This window comes from Colletotrichum paranaense, assembly GCF_030867605.1.
Source record: "Colletotrichum paranaense strain IMI 384185 chromosome Unknown Scaffold_2.1, whole genome shotgun sequence".
NCBI lineage: Eukaryota > Fungi > Ascomycota > Sordariomycetes > Glomerellales > Glomerellaceae > Colletotrichum > Colletotrichum paranaense.
Genome location: NW_026848960.1, coordinates 972,625 through 991,148, shown reverse-complemented (window position 1 = coordinate 991,148; position 18,524 = coordinate 972,625). Strand labels below are relative to the sequence as shown.

Here is an 18,524-nt window from a genome sequence, read left to right as displayed (position 1 = left end):
GCGGACTGTCATGAAGGGGACCAGTAAGGTTTCGAGCAAATGTTCCCCCAAGATGCGACTCTAATCGAGACTGGCAAAGTCTGGGGAAAAGTTGATGGTTGGTGTCCTGTTGATCCCAGCATTCGCGTTGCGAGCAATAGCAACTGTACTCCGTACCAGTCGTGCCAGTGCGAGGTACAACCGTTGATAGCCTGGACGAACGCGCATCGCTTTATCGGTCGGGTTTGAAGGCAATCCGCCACTCGCGGAAGACGGGAAGAGGAGATCACCGATCATATCAAGTTTTGGGTTGAAATTGGTAGAGAGGTCCAACCGCGGGTTGGCGCTGAATCTCTGTAACTGATCGGTGTCTGTCGAGTCTGTCTGTCAAAGTGGTGCACTGGTGCTGCCACAAGAAGACGCATCGACCGGTGCCCGCCGCCTTCCCTTTTGCCTCGTCGCCCTGGTGCGCCCCGTGGCTGAGAGTTGCCGATCATCTGTGGCTGCTGCGTCAGCGCTCAGATCATCGGAGGGTTTTCTTTCTTCTCGCTATGCGTGCTCCGTACGGACCGCTCGCTGTTTTGCTGTTTTGCTGGTCTCTGCGCTTTCCTTTCCCTTTCTGTTGGCTGGTCCCTGATCGCTTGGCGGTCTGCCACAGTTGTCACAAGTTTGTTGTCGCCCCTTTTGGGACTTCGCTGTTGAAAGCAGCCCGAGACAGCTCACCCAGCCATCGTGGCATACCTTTACAGGCTTGCTATGGGGCTGGAGGATGTTGATGTTTCGTTGCGCGGCCAGCGAGTGTACATCTTGCCAGGTTGATGCGAGTTATGATGATGTTGTGGATTTGTGATTGTTATACCAAACTCCAAGGAAGAGACGGTCGTGCAAATTAATGGGAGTTAGGTTGCTGGATTGAATACCTACGGAGTATTGAGGTACGTATCCCGCACTTCGCATCAAAAAGGTGCTAAGAATATCATGCCTGAGGGTTGAGCTTAGGTAGGTTCCACGGGAAAGAGGAGTGAAGGTACGTATCGCCACAAGTATCCGTACCTCCCCTTCTCCGTCCATTCGCACCTTCCATCGCGTCAGAATACGTACCCAGTCCCCCAAACAACGGTCTCTCTGCTTCTCTCCAGCTTGGCTGCCGGGGGTAAAGGTAGGGTCAAAGTAGTATGTCAAGCAGAGGTTGATTCTTCTAGGTAATATGGGCAAAAGCCCCTAATATAGGCCGCAGCCCCTATATATAGTTATAGCTAGTTACTACTAGTTATAGTATATAGCTTATAGCTATATAGTATAATAACCTACCTCTTAATTAAAATTTTATAACGTTCTCGTTACTTATATTCCCTCTTTAATATACGGAGTAATATTTAATTATTTTTTCTACATATAACGCTATTATAATCGTTATAAATATATCCTCTAAAAAATTTTATAATAGTCGTAATTATTATACTTAATAATATAATACTTTAATAATAAGTTACTAAGTTATCCTTATAATTTAGTATTAAGATTGCGGAGTACCTTTTTATAAATTATTTTTTACTCGTTATTTAGAATTTTAATATTAGTTATTTTTATTATATAGTCTATTTCTTTTTATTATCCTCTTTTTTATATCTTTTATTAAAAAAAGATTATTTTTACCCTATTATTTATCGTCGTTTTAATAGTAATTTTTTATATAAACTTATAAAATTCTTTATCGTTTTCTTAGACTAAGGTTATATTATATTATAAAATTATATCCCTAGGCTTCTCCTTTTTTATTAGTAGTTATTTTAATTATTTTAAAAATAAGTATTAAGGCCTAAAAGTTGTAATAATAGTTCGAGGTATTAGTTTCTATTATTTATAAGCGGTAAGAAGCGCGTTTAGTATATTATCGTATTTAAGTTTTATAAAATTATAAATAATAAGGTATTATAATAACTTAATTTAGTTAGAATAGTTGCGCTAATTTTTTAATAAGTTAAAGCTATATAAATATATTATTATTATAATTTTTTTAGCTATTACTTTTTTTTTAGTAATTTTATATAAAGCTTTGTATATAGGATATAATAATAAGTTACTTTTTTTCTAGCTATTTATAAGTATTTAATAAAAAGTCGTTATAACTAAAATTTTTTTAAATTTTAAGAATATAATATTATCTAAGTCGTTATTAAAAAATATTATAGCGTAATATAGGCTATTATAATTCTTTTTATATAGCCGACCTCGTAATATTAGCTTAAAAAGTAAGTAATATTATTTAAGTATTATCTTATTTAGAATAAATATATTTAAATTAATCTTAATTAGTCGTACTAGGGAATCGTTAAGAATTAGCTTTAGGGATATAAGTATTTTTTTTAATAGATCGCCCTTAGGAAGATTTTTTTATAATATTACTATTTTTTACTTCTTATTATTTATATTTTTTATTCCCTTAGTTTTACGTTTTTTTTTTATTATTAATTTCTTATTAAATAGAACGCTATTATTAAATTCTCCTTTTTTAAACTCTTCGTTACTAGTCCCCTTTTTAACTTTTAAAAAATTATTATTATTATTTAATAATAACTTCTTACTATTAGCTTTATTATTCTTACTTTTTAATTTTATAAATAATACGTTATTAATTATAATCGGGGTTTGAACTATTATCTTTTTTAACTAAGATAATAACTTCCCGTTTATTTAATTTTAAATTTTTTAAATAGTATTATTTAGCGTCGCGGATAGTTAAATATCGGATATTTTAAGTTTTTAAAAAGGTAAGTTTATAATAAGTAGGTTATATATAATAAATAAACTAATAAAGCCCCTACGTCTCGTTTTAAATCCGAGGTCTTCTTTATTTACTAAGTCGTCGTCCTCGTTTTTTATTTTAAGTAGTCCGTTATTCTTATTTTTAATAACTAGTAGGTATTATAATAATTTAAAAATATTTATATAATCGATATTAGGGATTACTAAATTATCGGGATTATTAATAAACTTTTAATTAGTATTTTTTTTATTATATACCTAACTAGCTAAATCGGTAAAACTATTATTGATCTTACCTAGTTATACTATCTTAATATAAATATATAAAGGAAAAAAAAAAGTATAGTTAAAGTAAGTAGAAATAAGGTTTAAATAGCTAGTTATAAGTGATATAGAGTTAAGATCGAATAATAAGTTCGATTTTTAGCTTTAAATAAGTACTTAAAATTAGGAATAGTTAATACTATCCTCTATTGTAAAAAAGAATTATTATTTAGCTATATTAAATATTCTTCTTCTTATAGTAGTAAATACCTCGTAATAATAATTTTATAAAGAAATTCTAACTACTATTTATATTATTTACCTAGTCCCTCTAATTATAATAAAAACTATAATCTATTCCTATTTTACTAAACGTCGATAATTTTCTTTAGTAAATTAGTAAGTAAAATTACTATTAGTATCGGTAGTACTCGTCTATAAATATTAAGTAGTAATACTAGTTCTAAGTAGTTAACTAAAATTACGTTATATATTTTTACGTATTAAAATAAGTCGAGCTTATATATAAGTCGTCCGACTCGTTTAAGGATTATAAAAGGCCTAGTATATTATTATAAGTATTTCTTTTTTAGTACCGTTAATTATAATATATTATAACCGTAATATAGTCTTAGTATAATACGTTATTTAACTTTAAAAAATTTAATAAAGCGCTTTTAGTCGTAATATAATTTTATCTAAACGGCTACGATAGTAATAGCGTCGTATATTTTAAGTCGTATTTTTAGTCTAGTTAGTAGTTTATTTATTATATCTATAACTACGTTAATAATATTATTAAAAGTAAATCCTAAAATAATTTTATTAAGTAACTTAGTTATTATAACTAATTTATTATTATTAATTTCGAATTATAGTTAGGGAATACTATCGGGCTATCGGTCTAGGGATTTTAATAATATAAAGTATATTCGTAGCGCCGACTTAATTATAAAATTTATTTATTTATTTTAGCCGTTAGTTTAGGGATAGTAAGTTACTAAATATAATAGTTTATTACTATATTTATTTTATATATATTTTTATATTATAAAAAAGAACTTAGGGTCTTTATTACTTAGGATTACTTTTAGTAATCCCTAGTTATAGTACTATAAGAAGTCTATTAATAACGTTACCTATTCCTTTATTATTATCGTTTTATACCTAAATATTAAACTAATCTATTTAAATATTTTATTAATTATTAATAAGATATAGTTATATCTTTCTCTTGAGGTTAGTAATCCTAAAATAAAATCGATAGTAATTATATAATAAGGATATAGTAACGGTATAATAAGTTATATACTACTATATAGTTAGTATATTTTAAGTTTTATTATTAAATAAGTCGGGTAACTTTAAATATAACGCTTTAAATTCTGTATAAGTCGTAGTATATAATATTTAGATAGTATCATAGCTATTTTATTATAACCTATATAGTTTCTTTTATAAGCTATTTCGAAAATATTAGTATAATATATTTAAGGGATATATAATTAGTTATATATATTATATATTACTTTTTATAATAGTCCCTTATATAAAAAAAATAATAATTCGGCGCGGTTCTCCTTAAGTAGTATTATATTATTACGGACTATTTTAATAATAGATTTAAAAACTAGGTCTATATTATAACCCTATTAAATTTTCTTTTTAAAACTCGGTACTATTTCGAAAAGAATTATATTTATACTATTTTACGTCGTTAGTAATATAATATCGTTTCTTAATTATTAATCGTTAATTATATATATTAGTAATAAACTAATTTATATAGTACGGGTATTATTAGCTAAGAAAACTAATTATATTTATATCTATATTACCTAATTATTTAGTACGTTATTTAATAAAACGTCTATATTACGGCTAGCTAGTCGTAATAAGTATATTAATAAAAGTTAAGGCTACGAATACTAAATAAATAATATTATAGTTATAAATAGCTTCTCTAAAGCTATATTTATAAGTTATAAAGTAAGTAAGGCTTTAGTAATTAATTATAGTCTTATTAAAAAAAGTTCTTAATAAAAATAGCTAAAAGCGATTATAAAATTTAATACTAAGTTAATTATTAAAAAAGCTATGGGAAGTCTATCCTTAAGCCCGGCTTAAATCTATATTATATATAAGTCTCGTTCTTAAATATATCCTTTATAATATTCTTATTTATTATTATTTAACTATTTATTAAACGGTCGTCCGTCCTACTTATTTACGATCGTCCGTCCTACTTATTTATAAGTATCCGTTCTTTATCTTATTATATAATCGTAATTACGTAACTTATTTATAATTCTTTTATTTTAAAAGGAGTTACCCTAAGTCCGTACTTTTATATATATAATATAATAGCCGCTATAAGTCCCGTAGGGCGGGGCCCTAGCCTTACTATACGTATTAAGTTATAATATTAGCTTCTCTTCTTAAAAATCTAGTCCTCTAGGCTTATAAATAAGTCGTCTATTCCTAAGTTAGGGAATCATTAAGTATTTTTTTAAAATATACTAATACGATATTAAGTTAAATTAAAAAATCGAAATCTTTAATAGCTACGTTTCGTTATAAATTATTATATATTATTCGCTTTTTTAATAAAAACGTAAAAATAATACCTTATTTAAATTATTACTTGCGAGGGGTCCGTTATTTAGTTTTTTTTAATTTTAAAGTTTATAAAATATACTATTATTTAGGTATTTTATATAATATATTTACTAACGCTATTTATACTTATAAATATTACGTTTCTATTTATTAAGTCTTAGTTAACTAAGTATAGTTAGTTAATTAATAACGGAGTTTAATTATTTTAATTATAAAAAAGAAGCGAAAGAGTTACGGTTTTAAAAAAGGGCTACGGAATTATAAAAAAAGGCTAAGGCTTATTAATAAGCTTAGGCTAAGTTAAATAAGTCGTTATTTAAGTTAGAGCGTTTTCGTTTTTAAAAACAAATAGTATTTAAAAAGAGTCGAATTATATTAAAGGAGTTCCCTAAGGATTCTAAAAATACTTCCTTAGTAACTCGTAAAGTATAAATTAATAGTACTTTTAAGATTATTAACTAAAATATTATAATAGCTAAGAGTTCTAGGTTTAATTTTAATTTTAATACTCCTTAAGAAGTTATTAGGAGTTCTAGAGGTTCGTAATAAGTTCTTATATATTTTTTTTATATCCGTAGTTTTTCTATTTAATAAAGTACTCCTTTTTATTATTTTTTATTTTATAGTTAATAATTCGTTTAACTTTATATTTTAGTTAGTTTAGTTTAATAATAATATAATTTTTTATATATAAACCTTTTAATATAGGTTTAAGTAATAAGATATAGAAAACGGGATAGTATTATATCGTATTTAGTAATTTTAATTCGTAATTAACTAATAAGACTTTTTTAATAATTTTAAAAAGTCTAAGTTTTTTATAGTCTAATTTATTATTTAGTTATTTTATTTTAATATTATAGCAAAGGAAATAAGTACTATCCCCCTTTTCTAAGGATAGTCCTCTAATCCTTAATTTATTTACGTTCTTTTTTATATACTATTATATAAACTTAAGGTTTAGTAAGGCTTATTTATAGATCTCCTTAAGTTTACTTATATTTATTACGGCTTTTATAGTTTATAGTCCTTATTATGCTTCTCTATATACTATTAGTTAGAATCCGTAGTTAAGATAAAATAGGGATTTTCTTATACTTTTACTAACTACGCTATTATATACAAACTAAGCTATTAATAAGAGCGCTACCTAGTTATCTTAGTTATAGTTTATATAATAACGAAAGTATATTTTAAAGATCTAATTAATCCTTTTTATCTATTTATTAGTTTGTGGGTAAAATAATATTAATAGTTTATAATCTATACTAAGTTATGAAATTAGAGATTTTTAAAATTTTAAAATAAATAGCTTATCTCTATTAAAAATAATTTCTTTTAATAAGCCGTGGTTTAAGAATATAACCTTAGTAAATATATATACTAGGTCTTTTATTATACTAGATTTTTTATAGGGAATAAAGTACGCAAACTTAGTAAGTTAGTTAACTATAACTAAGATACTATCGTACTATATTTTAATAAATAGTTCCTTAGACTTTAGTAGTTTAATAATAAAGTCCTATATAATTAATTACTATGCTTTTATTAGTAATTATAGTAGTTATAGTTTATTATAAGGCTTATACGGGCTATTTTTACTTTTTTTATAAGTCGCACAGTCCTTAATTACTTTTATAATTTTAGTACATATAGCGGATTTATCGTAATACTAGCAAATCTATTTTTACGTTTTAGTTACTCTTTAATAACTATATACTAGTGCGCTATAAATTTTTTATAATAAGCTTAGGGGTTATTTTTTTAGTCAGGCTAGTACTAATCCTTTTAGCTATTATAAGGAGCTTCGTAATTAGTATAAGGCTACCGTCTTTTTTTTACTTAAAAATAACTTATATTTCCTTAAGGACTACGACTTCGTAGTTAGGTCTTTTATTAAGAGCGTCTGCTCTACTATTTTCTAAACCTTTTTAATAAATAATTTAGAAGTTATATTTAGATAGGAATTCGCTCTATTTAACCTATTATTTATTTAGATTTTTATTTATTATAAAGTTTGCGAGATTTTTATAGTCCGTATAAACTATAACTTCGTATTTAGTTCTAGATAACTATAATCTCTATTCTCAAAATACTTTAATAATTATTATTAGTTCTTTATTATAGATTTACTAATTTAATTCTGCTCTATAAAATACCTTAAAATAAAAATAATATAAGTAAAGCTTTTTTTATTTATTTTATTATCTTAGGACCGCTCCTATAGCGAAATCTAAAGTATTAGTCTTAACTTCAAAAGGTTTTTAAGGGTCTAGAATTATAATAACTAGTTTAGAGACGACTATATTCTTAACTTTAATAAATACTTTTTTATATTTAGGGTCCTAGATAAATAGGGTATCTTTTTATATTAAGTTATTAAGAGATTTAATTATATTAATATAATCCTTAAGGAATTATTAGTAAAAGTTAACAAATCTTAAAAATCCTTATATATCCTTAATATTCTATAGTATAGGCTAGTCCCTAACTACCTCTACTTTTAATACTTATATATAGATTTATCCTAGTATAATAGTATATCCTAAGAAGTTTACTTTCTATATATAAAACTCGTACTTAGAGGGTTTAGTATATAGCTTAGCGTCTTAAAGCTTTTAAAATACTATATAAATATGCTTTTTATATATTTCGAGGTCGGGAAAGAAAATAAGAATATTATTAATATAAATAATAATAAAAATATTAACGTACTTTTAAAATACGTAATTAACTATTATTTAAAAGGTTACCAGAGTATTAATAAGTCTAAAAGGTATAACAAAGTACTTAAAAAGTCCTCTACGAGTTTAGAATACCGTTTTTTACTCGTCTCTTTTTTTAATTTAAATCTAATTAAATACTTCTTTAAGATTTATAATAATAAATTAGTTAGCTCTATAAAGTAAATCTCTAAGCTCGGTAATAAATAATAAGGGGTAGTAATTTTTTTTTATAATTTTATTAAGTCTTTTATAATTAATAATAGGTCTTAACTTTCTACCCTTCTTTAATATAAAAAATAAGGGGAATTTTGTAGGAGAATTTAATAGTTAAATATATCCCTTTTTAAGCTTTTTATTAATATATTTATTAAGATACTCTTATTCTTTTTAATTTATTAAGTATATTAAATAGAACTTAGGTTATGCTCCTTTTTTAAGTTCGATCTCTATATCCTAATTACTATATTTTAATAATCCTATCTTTTCGGGTTCTATAAATAGTTTTATATATATTTAGTACTCCTCAGGTATAGTCTAGAGTCGTTACGATCTTTAATTATTAGTACTATATACGAACTTCTTAAATTTTTTTACTGTTTTAATAAAAGCTATATATCGTATTTATTTTTGTTCTTTAAGAGTTATTAAAAATCCGTTTAAACCCTTTTTTTTTTTAAGTTATTTAGTAACTAAATTTTTTTAGAGGACCTAGCTAATAGTCTAATCTATTTACGGGTTATGCTTTTATAACTACGAGATTCCTAAGATAATATCGATATTTCTAATTTCTATAATATCGTATTATAATTATTCTTACTAATTATTAATATATATTAAGAGGTATACGGTCTTCTAATTAATATATCCGTAGTTATAGTTAACTCGTTCTCTTTTTACTATTTATAGTTAATATAAGTTATCTTTTTATACTTATAGTAAATTAAGTTTATTTACTATTCTTAGTAAAATATAAGTTTCTTATGTACTATTATTAATAATAGCATTTAGTCCTCATCCGTAAATATCGAGGTTAATTTATAAATATACGTCGTTATATTATTTAGTTATATATAAGAACTTTTTTTCCGTTTTTACCTTTTATCGTTCTTTTATAATTAGCTTTTTTAGTTTTTTATTATTTATTTTTTCGGACGGTTTTTTTATTCATATCTTTTTTAGTATTCCCTTTATACCTTAGCTTTTTTAACGTAGTAGATTTAGTATTAGTTATATCTATAGTCTTCTTATTCTATATACTCGCTATTAAAGTACTTTATAAAAAAGCTGGGGTCTAGGCCGAATATTACTTTATTATTATTATCAAAGCTTAGTAACGTCTAACTAAGTAGCTAGTCCTTTATATAAATATTTTTAATAAGTTTATTATTACGTTTTTATAAATAAAAACGGCTATTTTATTTATATACGAGGTACTAAAGGTATTTATTATCTAGGTACTCTATTTAAAATAATTCCTTATAAAAGGGGTTTTTGGGGTTAAGTAAAGAGTAGTCTTTATCTATATAGGGGGTTATTATAATCTTTTTACGTTTTTTAGTTCTATAAAACTAAATAGTTTAGTTATTCTTAAATAAATAAATATACTTATACCGTAATTCGTCGTCGTCCTCTTTAGAGCTAGTATCGTTAATATTAAGTAGTACTTTATAATCGATCTCTATCTAAGTACGTCGTTAGGTAACGTTACGAAGTTCGTCCGAATTATAAAATAATTTTATTTTATTAAAATAAAAAGAGCTAGTTCTTATTTTAATATTTTCTTTTTTTTTAAAGTTAAAGTTAATTTTTCCCTCTTTTATAATTCTAAAGTTAAGAATTAGTCTCTTAAGTACTTCGATTTTATTTTTATATACGAGGTCCTTAAGTTATTTTTTAACCTTATAAATAAATTTTTTATTAGCGTTTACTCGTCTTATTATATAAATAGACTTAGTTAGGATTTTGCTTAAGTTAGCTTTTAATTTAGTAAGTAGTTTTTAGTTTATATAATTTTATTATACTATATAAACGAGGCTACTTATAATTTTTTTTATATTAAGTCTTCTTTTTCTAAATTTAAGGAGTTACTTTTTTATATTAGCTAGGAATCTTTGCTTAATCCGTCTTTTAAAGAGGTAAAGTATATCCCTCGTAATAAGGTCCGTTTTAGCCTTTTTCTTTATATTTTTATAAATTTAAGAGAGTATAATAATATATTTAATATTATTTTTTTTAAAAATATAGGGTCGGTAGGCAGGTATCTTTTCTTTTTTTATTACTACTACTAGGGTTCTAATAGATAGTATAGTATCGTACCCGGATCGTCCCTTATCCTTAAGTTACTTTAAGTACTATCCTATTTATTCCTTATTATTTTAGTAAATAAGATAGCTATCGTCGTAGTAAGCTATTTATAAGAGTTATTTATAGGGGACTTTTTTATTCGTAACGTTAGCTCGCTTTTTTAAGATAAGTTAGTATTAGATACGCTTAGGTTATTAATAGTCTCTAGCTATATATCCTAGCTTATCGTAGTTATAGTATTTAAAGTCCTTTTTTTAGTAAGATTATTCTTTTTTAATAACGCTAAGGTCTATTAATTTATTATAATACCCTATCGTAATAATCGTTAGTCTATACTTACGTTTATTATTAAGTTTAGCTCGGTTATTCTAAGTATTTTATCCTCTTTATTTAAAACGTTGCTTATAGAGTCGATTATTAATCTTAACTATTATATTAATATAATTATAAAATTTATTTAGCCGTTCTTATTAAGAGAGGTTATTTTTAATTTCTTTTTTTAGGCCGTAATAGAAGGCTACTATAAGTACTTTATTACCCTAATTAAGTTTAGAGGTAATCTATCTAAATTCGGACGCGTACTTACTAACTAACCCCTTTTATATAAGGGTTATAAGCTTTTACTTAGTAATTTGTTTTTTATCGGGGTTACTAAAGGTTTTTTTAAGTCTTTTTTCGAACTTATTATAGTTATTAAAAATCTTTTTAGTATTTATTTCTTAGATCTTACGTTTATTCTCGAGATAATTTCTTATAAAGGGTTCGAACTAGGTAAGGACGTCTTTTTTAAAAAAAGATACCGTATAGTAAACTTTATCTATTTTAGTAATAAAAAAAAATTTATAGTAGCGTAAATAGGCCCTAGTTCGAGTAAGGAATTCTTAAAGCGTATTTAGGGACCCGTTATAGGGTTCTAGTTTAGGGTACTTAGCTCTAGGTACTAAAAGAGGTCGGGGCGCTAAGAGCTAAGTATAGAGCTACTTATTCTTATTTTTAAATTTAAATATTATATTATATAGCTATTATATAATAAGTATAGCTACCTAAATAGGCCGCGTAGTACTATTATTATTAATAGTTAATATATTTATACTATTTAGTTAGTTTTTTATAAAATAAACTTATTAAATAGGAGTAATTAAAGTATTATAGCTAGTTAGTTATAATAAGTATATTAATAGAAGTTAAGGCTACGAATATTAAATAAATAATATTATAGTCGTAAATAGCTTTTTTAAAACTATGTTTATAAATCGTAAGGTAAGTAAGGCTTTAGTAATTAATTATAGTTTTATTAAAAGAGGTTCTTAGTAAAAATAATTAAAAGCGATTATAAGATTTAATATTAAGTTAATTACTAAAGAAGCTATAGGAAGTCTATCCTTAAGCCTAGCTTAAGTTTATATTATATATAAGTTTTGTTCTTAAATATATCCTTTATAGTATTCTTATTTATTATTATTTAACTATTTACCGAACGGTTATCCGTCCTACTTATTTACGATCGTCCGTCCTACTTATTTATAGGCGTCCGTTCTTTATTTTATTATATAATCGTAGTTACGTAACTTATTTATAGTTCTTCCGTTCCGAGAGGAGTTACCCTAAGTCCGTACTTCTATATATATAGTATAATAGCTACCGTAGGTCCCGTAGGGCGGGGCCCTAGCCTTGCTATGCGTATTAGGTCGTAATAGTCTAAGCCGCTATTTATTAAATTTAGCTCGTTATATCCCGAATTAGCTAATAATCTAAATAGCGCGTCTAGTATAATATATTCTTTACTTAGCTTATATATAACCTAAATATTAAATTAGCTAGCGTACTCTATTACCCTAATTAGTTTTTTATTATTAGTACTATTTACTATAATATTAGTAATATCTTCTAGCACGTATAGCTATAATGAGGTACGGGATATTCTTATAAAAGAATATATAAAGTGAATATTCATATAGAAGCAAGAATATATGAATATAGGGGTAATAAGCGTATATAAAAGAGGTTTTTATAATAAAGAGAGTAATATAGTTAAATTACTATATAAGAAGTTGCTTACTTAACGAAAGGTCTAAGTAGGTAAATACACGCCTATATATAGGCATAAAAACCTCCTACTAGAATATTCTATTACTTATTAATTATGAAATAATTAATAAGCGCATACGTAAGTGAATGCGTAATCGTAGTACGTAATTCCGTCTCGAGAGGATTCCAGCTTATTCCGTTACCTTCTAGTACTTTCCATCGCTTACGTAAGCTTATATAAGCAGTATTGCTTATATAATCAATACCTATAATAATCTACAAAAAATGTAAATTATTATGGTATATATATCGCTTACGTAATATTGATAATAAGGCGAACAATAAGGTAAACAAAGTTACTTTCGTAATAGTAATACGTATTACTACTAATATTAAAGGCGTAGTAAGTAATAACTGCAGTTAGGTAGGAGTTATTAAATAAGTATTATTAAATAACGTTAGTTAGTTATTAAACTTTATAGCGTAGATTTATTAAATTACCGTATTAACTCCTTATACTAATTCTAAGAATTCGATAAAGTAATTAAACTTAACTTCGCTAGTACGAGTATTAATAATTTAATTAGCTTATTATAATATACGTATTACATAAAGTCAGTTAGTATTTATAACTCTTATTATATAGGGGTAATTTATATTATTAATATAAAAACGTAATAGTTATTTAGCTTTTAGCTTAGTTATTATTAGTCGTATTTTTTATAGGGGTAGAGTAAGGATTATTTAGTAGATTAAATCTTAGTAATAGGCTAGTAAAAAAGAAATTCTTAGTACTAGATCGTATTATAGGTTATATTATTAAATTACTAGGGGTAAAAGTAGGGTTAAAGTAGTATGTTAAGTAAAGGTTGATTTTTCTAAGTAATATAAGTAGAAGCCCCTAATATAAGCCGCAGCCCCTATGTCTAGTTATGGCTGGTGGCTACTAGTTGTGGTATATAGCCTGTGGCTGTGTAGTGTGGCATTGGCTCTTACGGGTCTGCGGCTCCAAAGCTTACAAAGTCAGCTCGGCTCAAACTTCAGTGGCAGAGTGGCCCAGAGTCGCACCTTGTTTGTTTGTGGTTTAGTGAGTGTACCCTTGCTGCGTCCCCCACACTCCCATCTCTTGTATCTCCAGCGTGGACTTTGGGGGAGAGATACATGGTCAGCCGAGTCCTCGCCCTTCCTAGCCTCTCGCTGGCCTGAGGTCTGCATTGGCCGGGTCCAGCCCACTACGGAGTACACACTCGTCACCTTGGAAGCATTGCATTTTCCCTTTGAATTTTCTTGTCCCTCACTGTCTCCAGCAAAAACTTCAGAGAGCCCAGTCTGAGAGTGAACCTCCAGAAGTATTCATGTACCTCTGTGCCGGTGGAAGTAAGGTACGACAGGTACGGAGTACATACGTCCCTTCCCCAAATTTTGTGATGCCACCACCCCACCCCTCCTCCTTTTTTTTTCGTCTCCCCTTCGTGCCTTCCTGGTTCTCCATTATTGAGACTGTCTCCGACCTCCGCCTTCTAAGTCCGTTCAGGTCTCTGGCCGTCACCCATCAAAATCAATCTTTTTCTTCCTCTCTCCGTCTGCCTCTGCCTCTGCCTTCCCCTCTCCCCCTTCCTAAAATTTAAACCAATACTTGGGCCTTGAACCTGAGACAACCCCCAAGGCAGATCTTTCTACCCACTTCACTTCGTCTCGTCTTGGCCAAGCATTCCGACCAAAAGCCAAGCTATTCGTACGCCAGCAGAGAAGAAAAAGGTACGTAGCAGCAGGCCTTCCCCGTCATTCACCTTTGGGTTCCTTGCGCGGTCAGTCAGGGCAGGCAGGCTCAGAGGTACCTCGTCACCAAAGCCAAGGCATGGGTGTACTTCAGCCTCCTCCACCGCACCCACGTCCCACCCACCTCACGCACCACACCGCGGACCATTCATTCAACCCATCCCACACATTACGATGCTCATTTACTAACCCGCTCCTCCCGCGCGCACCCAGGGTCCTTTTCCTCTTTCTACCTCTGCCTCACTTCTACAACCAATACCAATCAACTATCTAAACAACCCCCCAAACACTCTTCATTTGTCTCTCTCGCCTGCACAACTGGGATTTCCAAATTCGTCACCGAGATCTTGCGAGAACGAACCGTCGCCTACGCCCGCGACAACACCAACAAGACCACCTTACCCGCGATTCACGACAAGATGGACCTCAATTTCCAACTTGCCGCCCGTCAGGTTTCTGCCTGTGCTCTCTAGAGACACGCAAAGGGACATCTTTCAACATTGCCTCTTGTCCCACGGGAGGAAAATCATCATTGCACGCTCTTCAACACTCCTCAAAAATTAATTACCAACCGACAACACGTACCGCTTCGCTCACACGACCACTTACCCTTTCCTAACCTTTCTCCGAAACCCTGAACTTTACTACCCACGAACCCCAGAAGACATAAGTACTGCAACACCCGTGAACAGTCACGCGATCAAGCTCACTCCACGATCACTCCACCCACGACTTACATCATTACCCCATACCATGGCTGGTGCCGTGGTCTCCAAACGAAGTGCGAGACAGTTCCTCGAAGACGAAGGCGGTCATCCCGCAGAGCATCCTACCTACCACCCCGCGAGACGCAACTCCAAGCAAGACGATCCCGTCCCTGTTGAGATGGCCGACAAGTACCAAATCAAGGGCCCTTCGCGGCAAGGATCGCGCGAGTCCGTAGCTGGCTCCGACTCTACACTAGAAGGTTCTTTACAGAAGCAGATCATGAAAGCGATCGAAGACGATTCCCAAACGGCCGCCATTATTGGAGAGAAGACATTGGCCAGGCGTGAGGATGGACTCCTCAAAGTCAACGACCAGGCGAAATCGCCTCTGGGCCCTCCTATGTCGCCTGATATTGAGCGAGTCTTGCCAATTGATGGACGACCAATCAACTTTGGCGTTGTTGTCCCCGGAGTTTATCGAAGCAGCTATCCCAAGCCTGAAGACTTTGGCTTCATCCGCAATCTTGGTCTCAAGTCAATTGTGTAAGTCACTACAGATTTCGATCCTCGCCAGCGGCCGTTTCTAACATAGCTCTTAGTACCCTTGTCCAAAAAGACGACGTCGATGAGCCTTACACTGCTTTCATGTCAAGCAACGGTATTCGTCACCATGTCTTTAACATGAAGGGTACCAAGAAGGAGGCCATTCCCATTCGCACAATGAAGTCAATCTTGCGGCTTGTTCTGAACCGAGAGCACCACCCCCTCCTCATTCACTGCAACCATGGCAAGGTATGTCTACAACACCAGACAGTCTTGGTATCGTTCGCCCACTAACATGACTATAGCATCGCACTGGCTGTGTCGTTGGCGTGGTTCGCAAGGTGACGGGCTGGGAGCTCAACACCATTGTTGATGAGTACCGGGCATACGCTGAGCCCAAGATCAGAGACTGCGACGTTAAGTATCTCACCGACTTCGATCTCTCGGATCTTTCCAACCTGTTTGTCCACGAAGCGAACATGCGGTTTCGCATTCGACACTTTATGAGAGTGACCCTATTCACTGTTTTTGTCGTCTTCGTCTGGTTCATCTCGGGGCATAGAATGCAGACGACAGCCAGACGCGTCAAAGAAGTGAAGTAATCGTCCCTGTCGCGGGTGTTACAGACTCTGGCATTTCTGCATGATGCTTGGCATTGGGCGGATCTTGGCCGAAGTCTGAACTTGGTGGAGCGCAGCGCAGCATGGTACAGCACTCTAGAAGTAAACTGGAGACTGTTACCCAGCAACGATACCCTACACAAAGACAGAAGAAGACTACACAGCGATGATGAAAGATAGGGGAGAAGGCTGTCACAGCACCGGTGAGAGGAAGATCGACGAGATGAGTCGAAGTACATGAGAGGGGACAGAAGAATAAGGACACACAAAAAGTTTGGTACATTGGGACTACCGCCCTCAAAGATGCAGCATAGACTGCCTGGGTTGGACCGGCTTCCTTCAATTTTTCTTTGTATGGATAGACAGAATACTGGGGACTCATCAAGAGCTGAGATGTCTCCTTTTGGCGTTAACTCGAGACTTGGGAAGTCATCGACAATGGCATTTCATCAAGTACAGGCTTTTTCCTTTGCTTTTTTGTTGTATTGTATTACTATCTTGTTAGGGTAGTTTGGGCAGTTAACTACTTGGGGAGGTTATGACCTTTCTGCAAACGCAATCGACTCAAGCCAACGTAGCTGATTTCTACATTGTCGAGATTCGTGTACATACCTCCCAAAAATTTGGTCTACCCTTAAAGTGCCCGTTTCTCCGTCTCCACGCTTGTTATTTTCGTGTGCAAGCATTGATTCCCCCAAGCGCTTATCGAGATCATGGTATGTGTGTATGTCGATCCATCCCCAGACGCTGCTGTTTCGCGTAACGACGTTTCGTCTCATGACTCGACGTATATCATTATCCTAACAGACTTCCCCTATAATCGTACAATATTCCTTACAGTCGATACTATTAATGTCTACGTTGGCTTGGCATCTTGAGTTTCTTCAGACAACTCGAGCCGAGCCAAGACCGCGCACCACTTCTCAGGAGAGTGGCAGCACTCCTACGGCAGAGACCAGATGGAAGAACATCATGCCTCATGTTTCCCTGAACATGGCCCCCTCGAGTCTTTTCTCTCCGCCTGGCAACTCTCAAAACTTTTGTCTTCTCCGCCCTTCTCTCCCTCTCTCATGACTCCCCGCCCCAGCGGTTCCTCTCTTTCCTCTCCACCTCATCCTTCTTCCGATCGCCATTGGCGTACACCCACGCGCCGGCAGCAGAGTTGGCAAAGCCCATACCGATGGCGGTGCCGCGGACGAGGCCGCGGGCGGTGAACTTGCTTCGCAGAGGTTGGCGGCGGCGCAGGGCGAGGAGGGCGTAGAGGCCCGAGAGGGCGCAGGTGAAGCCCGCGCTGTCTGTGGGGAAGCCGGCGAGATTGACGTAGCTGCTGAAGAGGAGGGCGGGCGCGAAGGAGGCCGGAAGGATCTTGAGGGGCCGGCCGTGAAGGGCGCCGATTAGGATCGCGTGTATTGCGGGCGGGAGGGGGTTTGCTGGAGAGTGTTAGTGAGGGGCAAGATGAATGGAATTGGTTTTGGGGGAGTTGGAGTAGAGGGGAGGTCGTGCGTACTGCCATAGTCGTGGATTTTGCTAAAGATTGATGACTTGACGTCTTCCGTGTCTGAGAGACCGTTGTCAGCTGCCATTGTCGCTGGAGGATTTGGGATTTTGGCGACCGCAAGACTGGGCTGATTTCGCTGTTGGAGCGAGGAAAGGATATCGTCACTGATTTTTTGGAGTCGCAGCAGGGACCTTACCTCGAGGTAGGTACCTTAGCTCATTCCCGTATTAGTGACATATGTTATCGATAAGAAGAGACCCTGCTCGGATGAGTCAGCTGAGCCGCATACCCAATCAGCTGGTCCGTGGTTCCGGGGCGTCGGGCGAGTCTCTCAATTTCGACCTCCATCGAGTGGATTGGAACTTGGTACAGTGTCTTGTTCCCCCCATGTTGGCTGGAACTCTTGCGACTTTGGTCTACATTTCTTTCGCTTTCGCAAGATAGTCACACAATTCCCTCCCACGAATACACAAGATTGTTTGCCACTTTCCGGGTTCATTGACGACAGAGTCCCGAGTCAGCGAGCTATTTGCTGCACCTGGTGCGGGGGAGCATCGCATCAGTAACGTGGGCTCTTAGCCTTGCATCGCCTATCTTGCCAGATTGGCAAAACCCACCAACGCAACATCGCATCCTCCAACGACTGCGCGCACCCACGGCCGCAAAGAGCCTCGATCCAACCCGCACACAC

General features: G+C 32.6%; 4 protein-coding genes across 4 annotated transcripts; 2 read left to right on the top strand and 2 right to left on the bottom strand.

Moving 5' to 3' along the window:
* Positions 1–60: 60 nt before the first annotated feature.
* CPAR01_02209 (uncharacterized protein) lies at positions 61–710 on the bottom strand (the record flags this gene model as incomplete). The annotated part of the gene is made up of 3 exons (XM_060486497.1): positions 61–363; positions 550–628; positions 703–710. 3 exons carry the CDS (start codon positions 708–710, stop codon positions 61–63), a joined length of 390 nt encoding a protein of 129 aa, XP_060353825.1.
* Positions 711–14,352: 13,642 nt separating this feature from the next.
* CPAR01_02208 (uncharacterized protein) lies at positions 14,353–14,938 on the top strand (the record flags this gene model as incomplete). Its single annotated transcript, XM_060486496.1, has 2 exons — positions 14,353–14,444; positions 14,500–14,938. Coding segments are annotated over 2 exons (531 nt in total), but the record flags the coding sequence as incomplete, so codon positions are not given.
* A 280-nt stretch (positions 14,939–15,218) lies between these two features.
* On the top strand, positions 15,219–16,317 carry CPAR01_02207 (tyrosine phosphatase; the record flags this gene model as incomplete). Its single annotated transcript, XM_060486495.1, has 3 exons — positions 15,219–15,715; positions 15,772–15,964; positions 16,021–16,317. The coding sequence occupies 3 exons, from the start codon at positions 15,219–15,221 to the stop codon at positions 16,315–16,317; spliced, it is 987 nt and encodes a 328-aa protein (XP_060353823.1).
* Positions 16,318–17,403: 1,086 nt separating this feature from the next.
* On the bottom strand, positions 17,404–17,918 carry CPAR01_02206 (uncharacterized protein; the record flags this gene model as incomplete). Its single annotated transcript, XM_060486494.1, has 2 exons — positions 17,404–17,765; positions 17,843–17,918. The coding sequence occupies 2 exons, from the start codon at positions 17,916–17,918 to the stop codon at positions 17,404–17,406; spliced, it is 438 nt and encodes a 145-aa protein (XP_060353822.1).
* Positions 17,919–18,524: the final 606 nt, after the last annotated feature.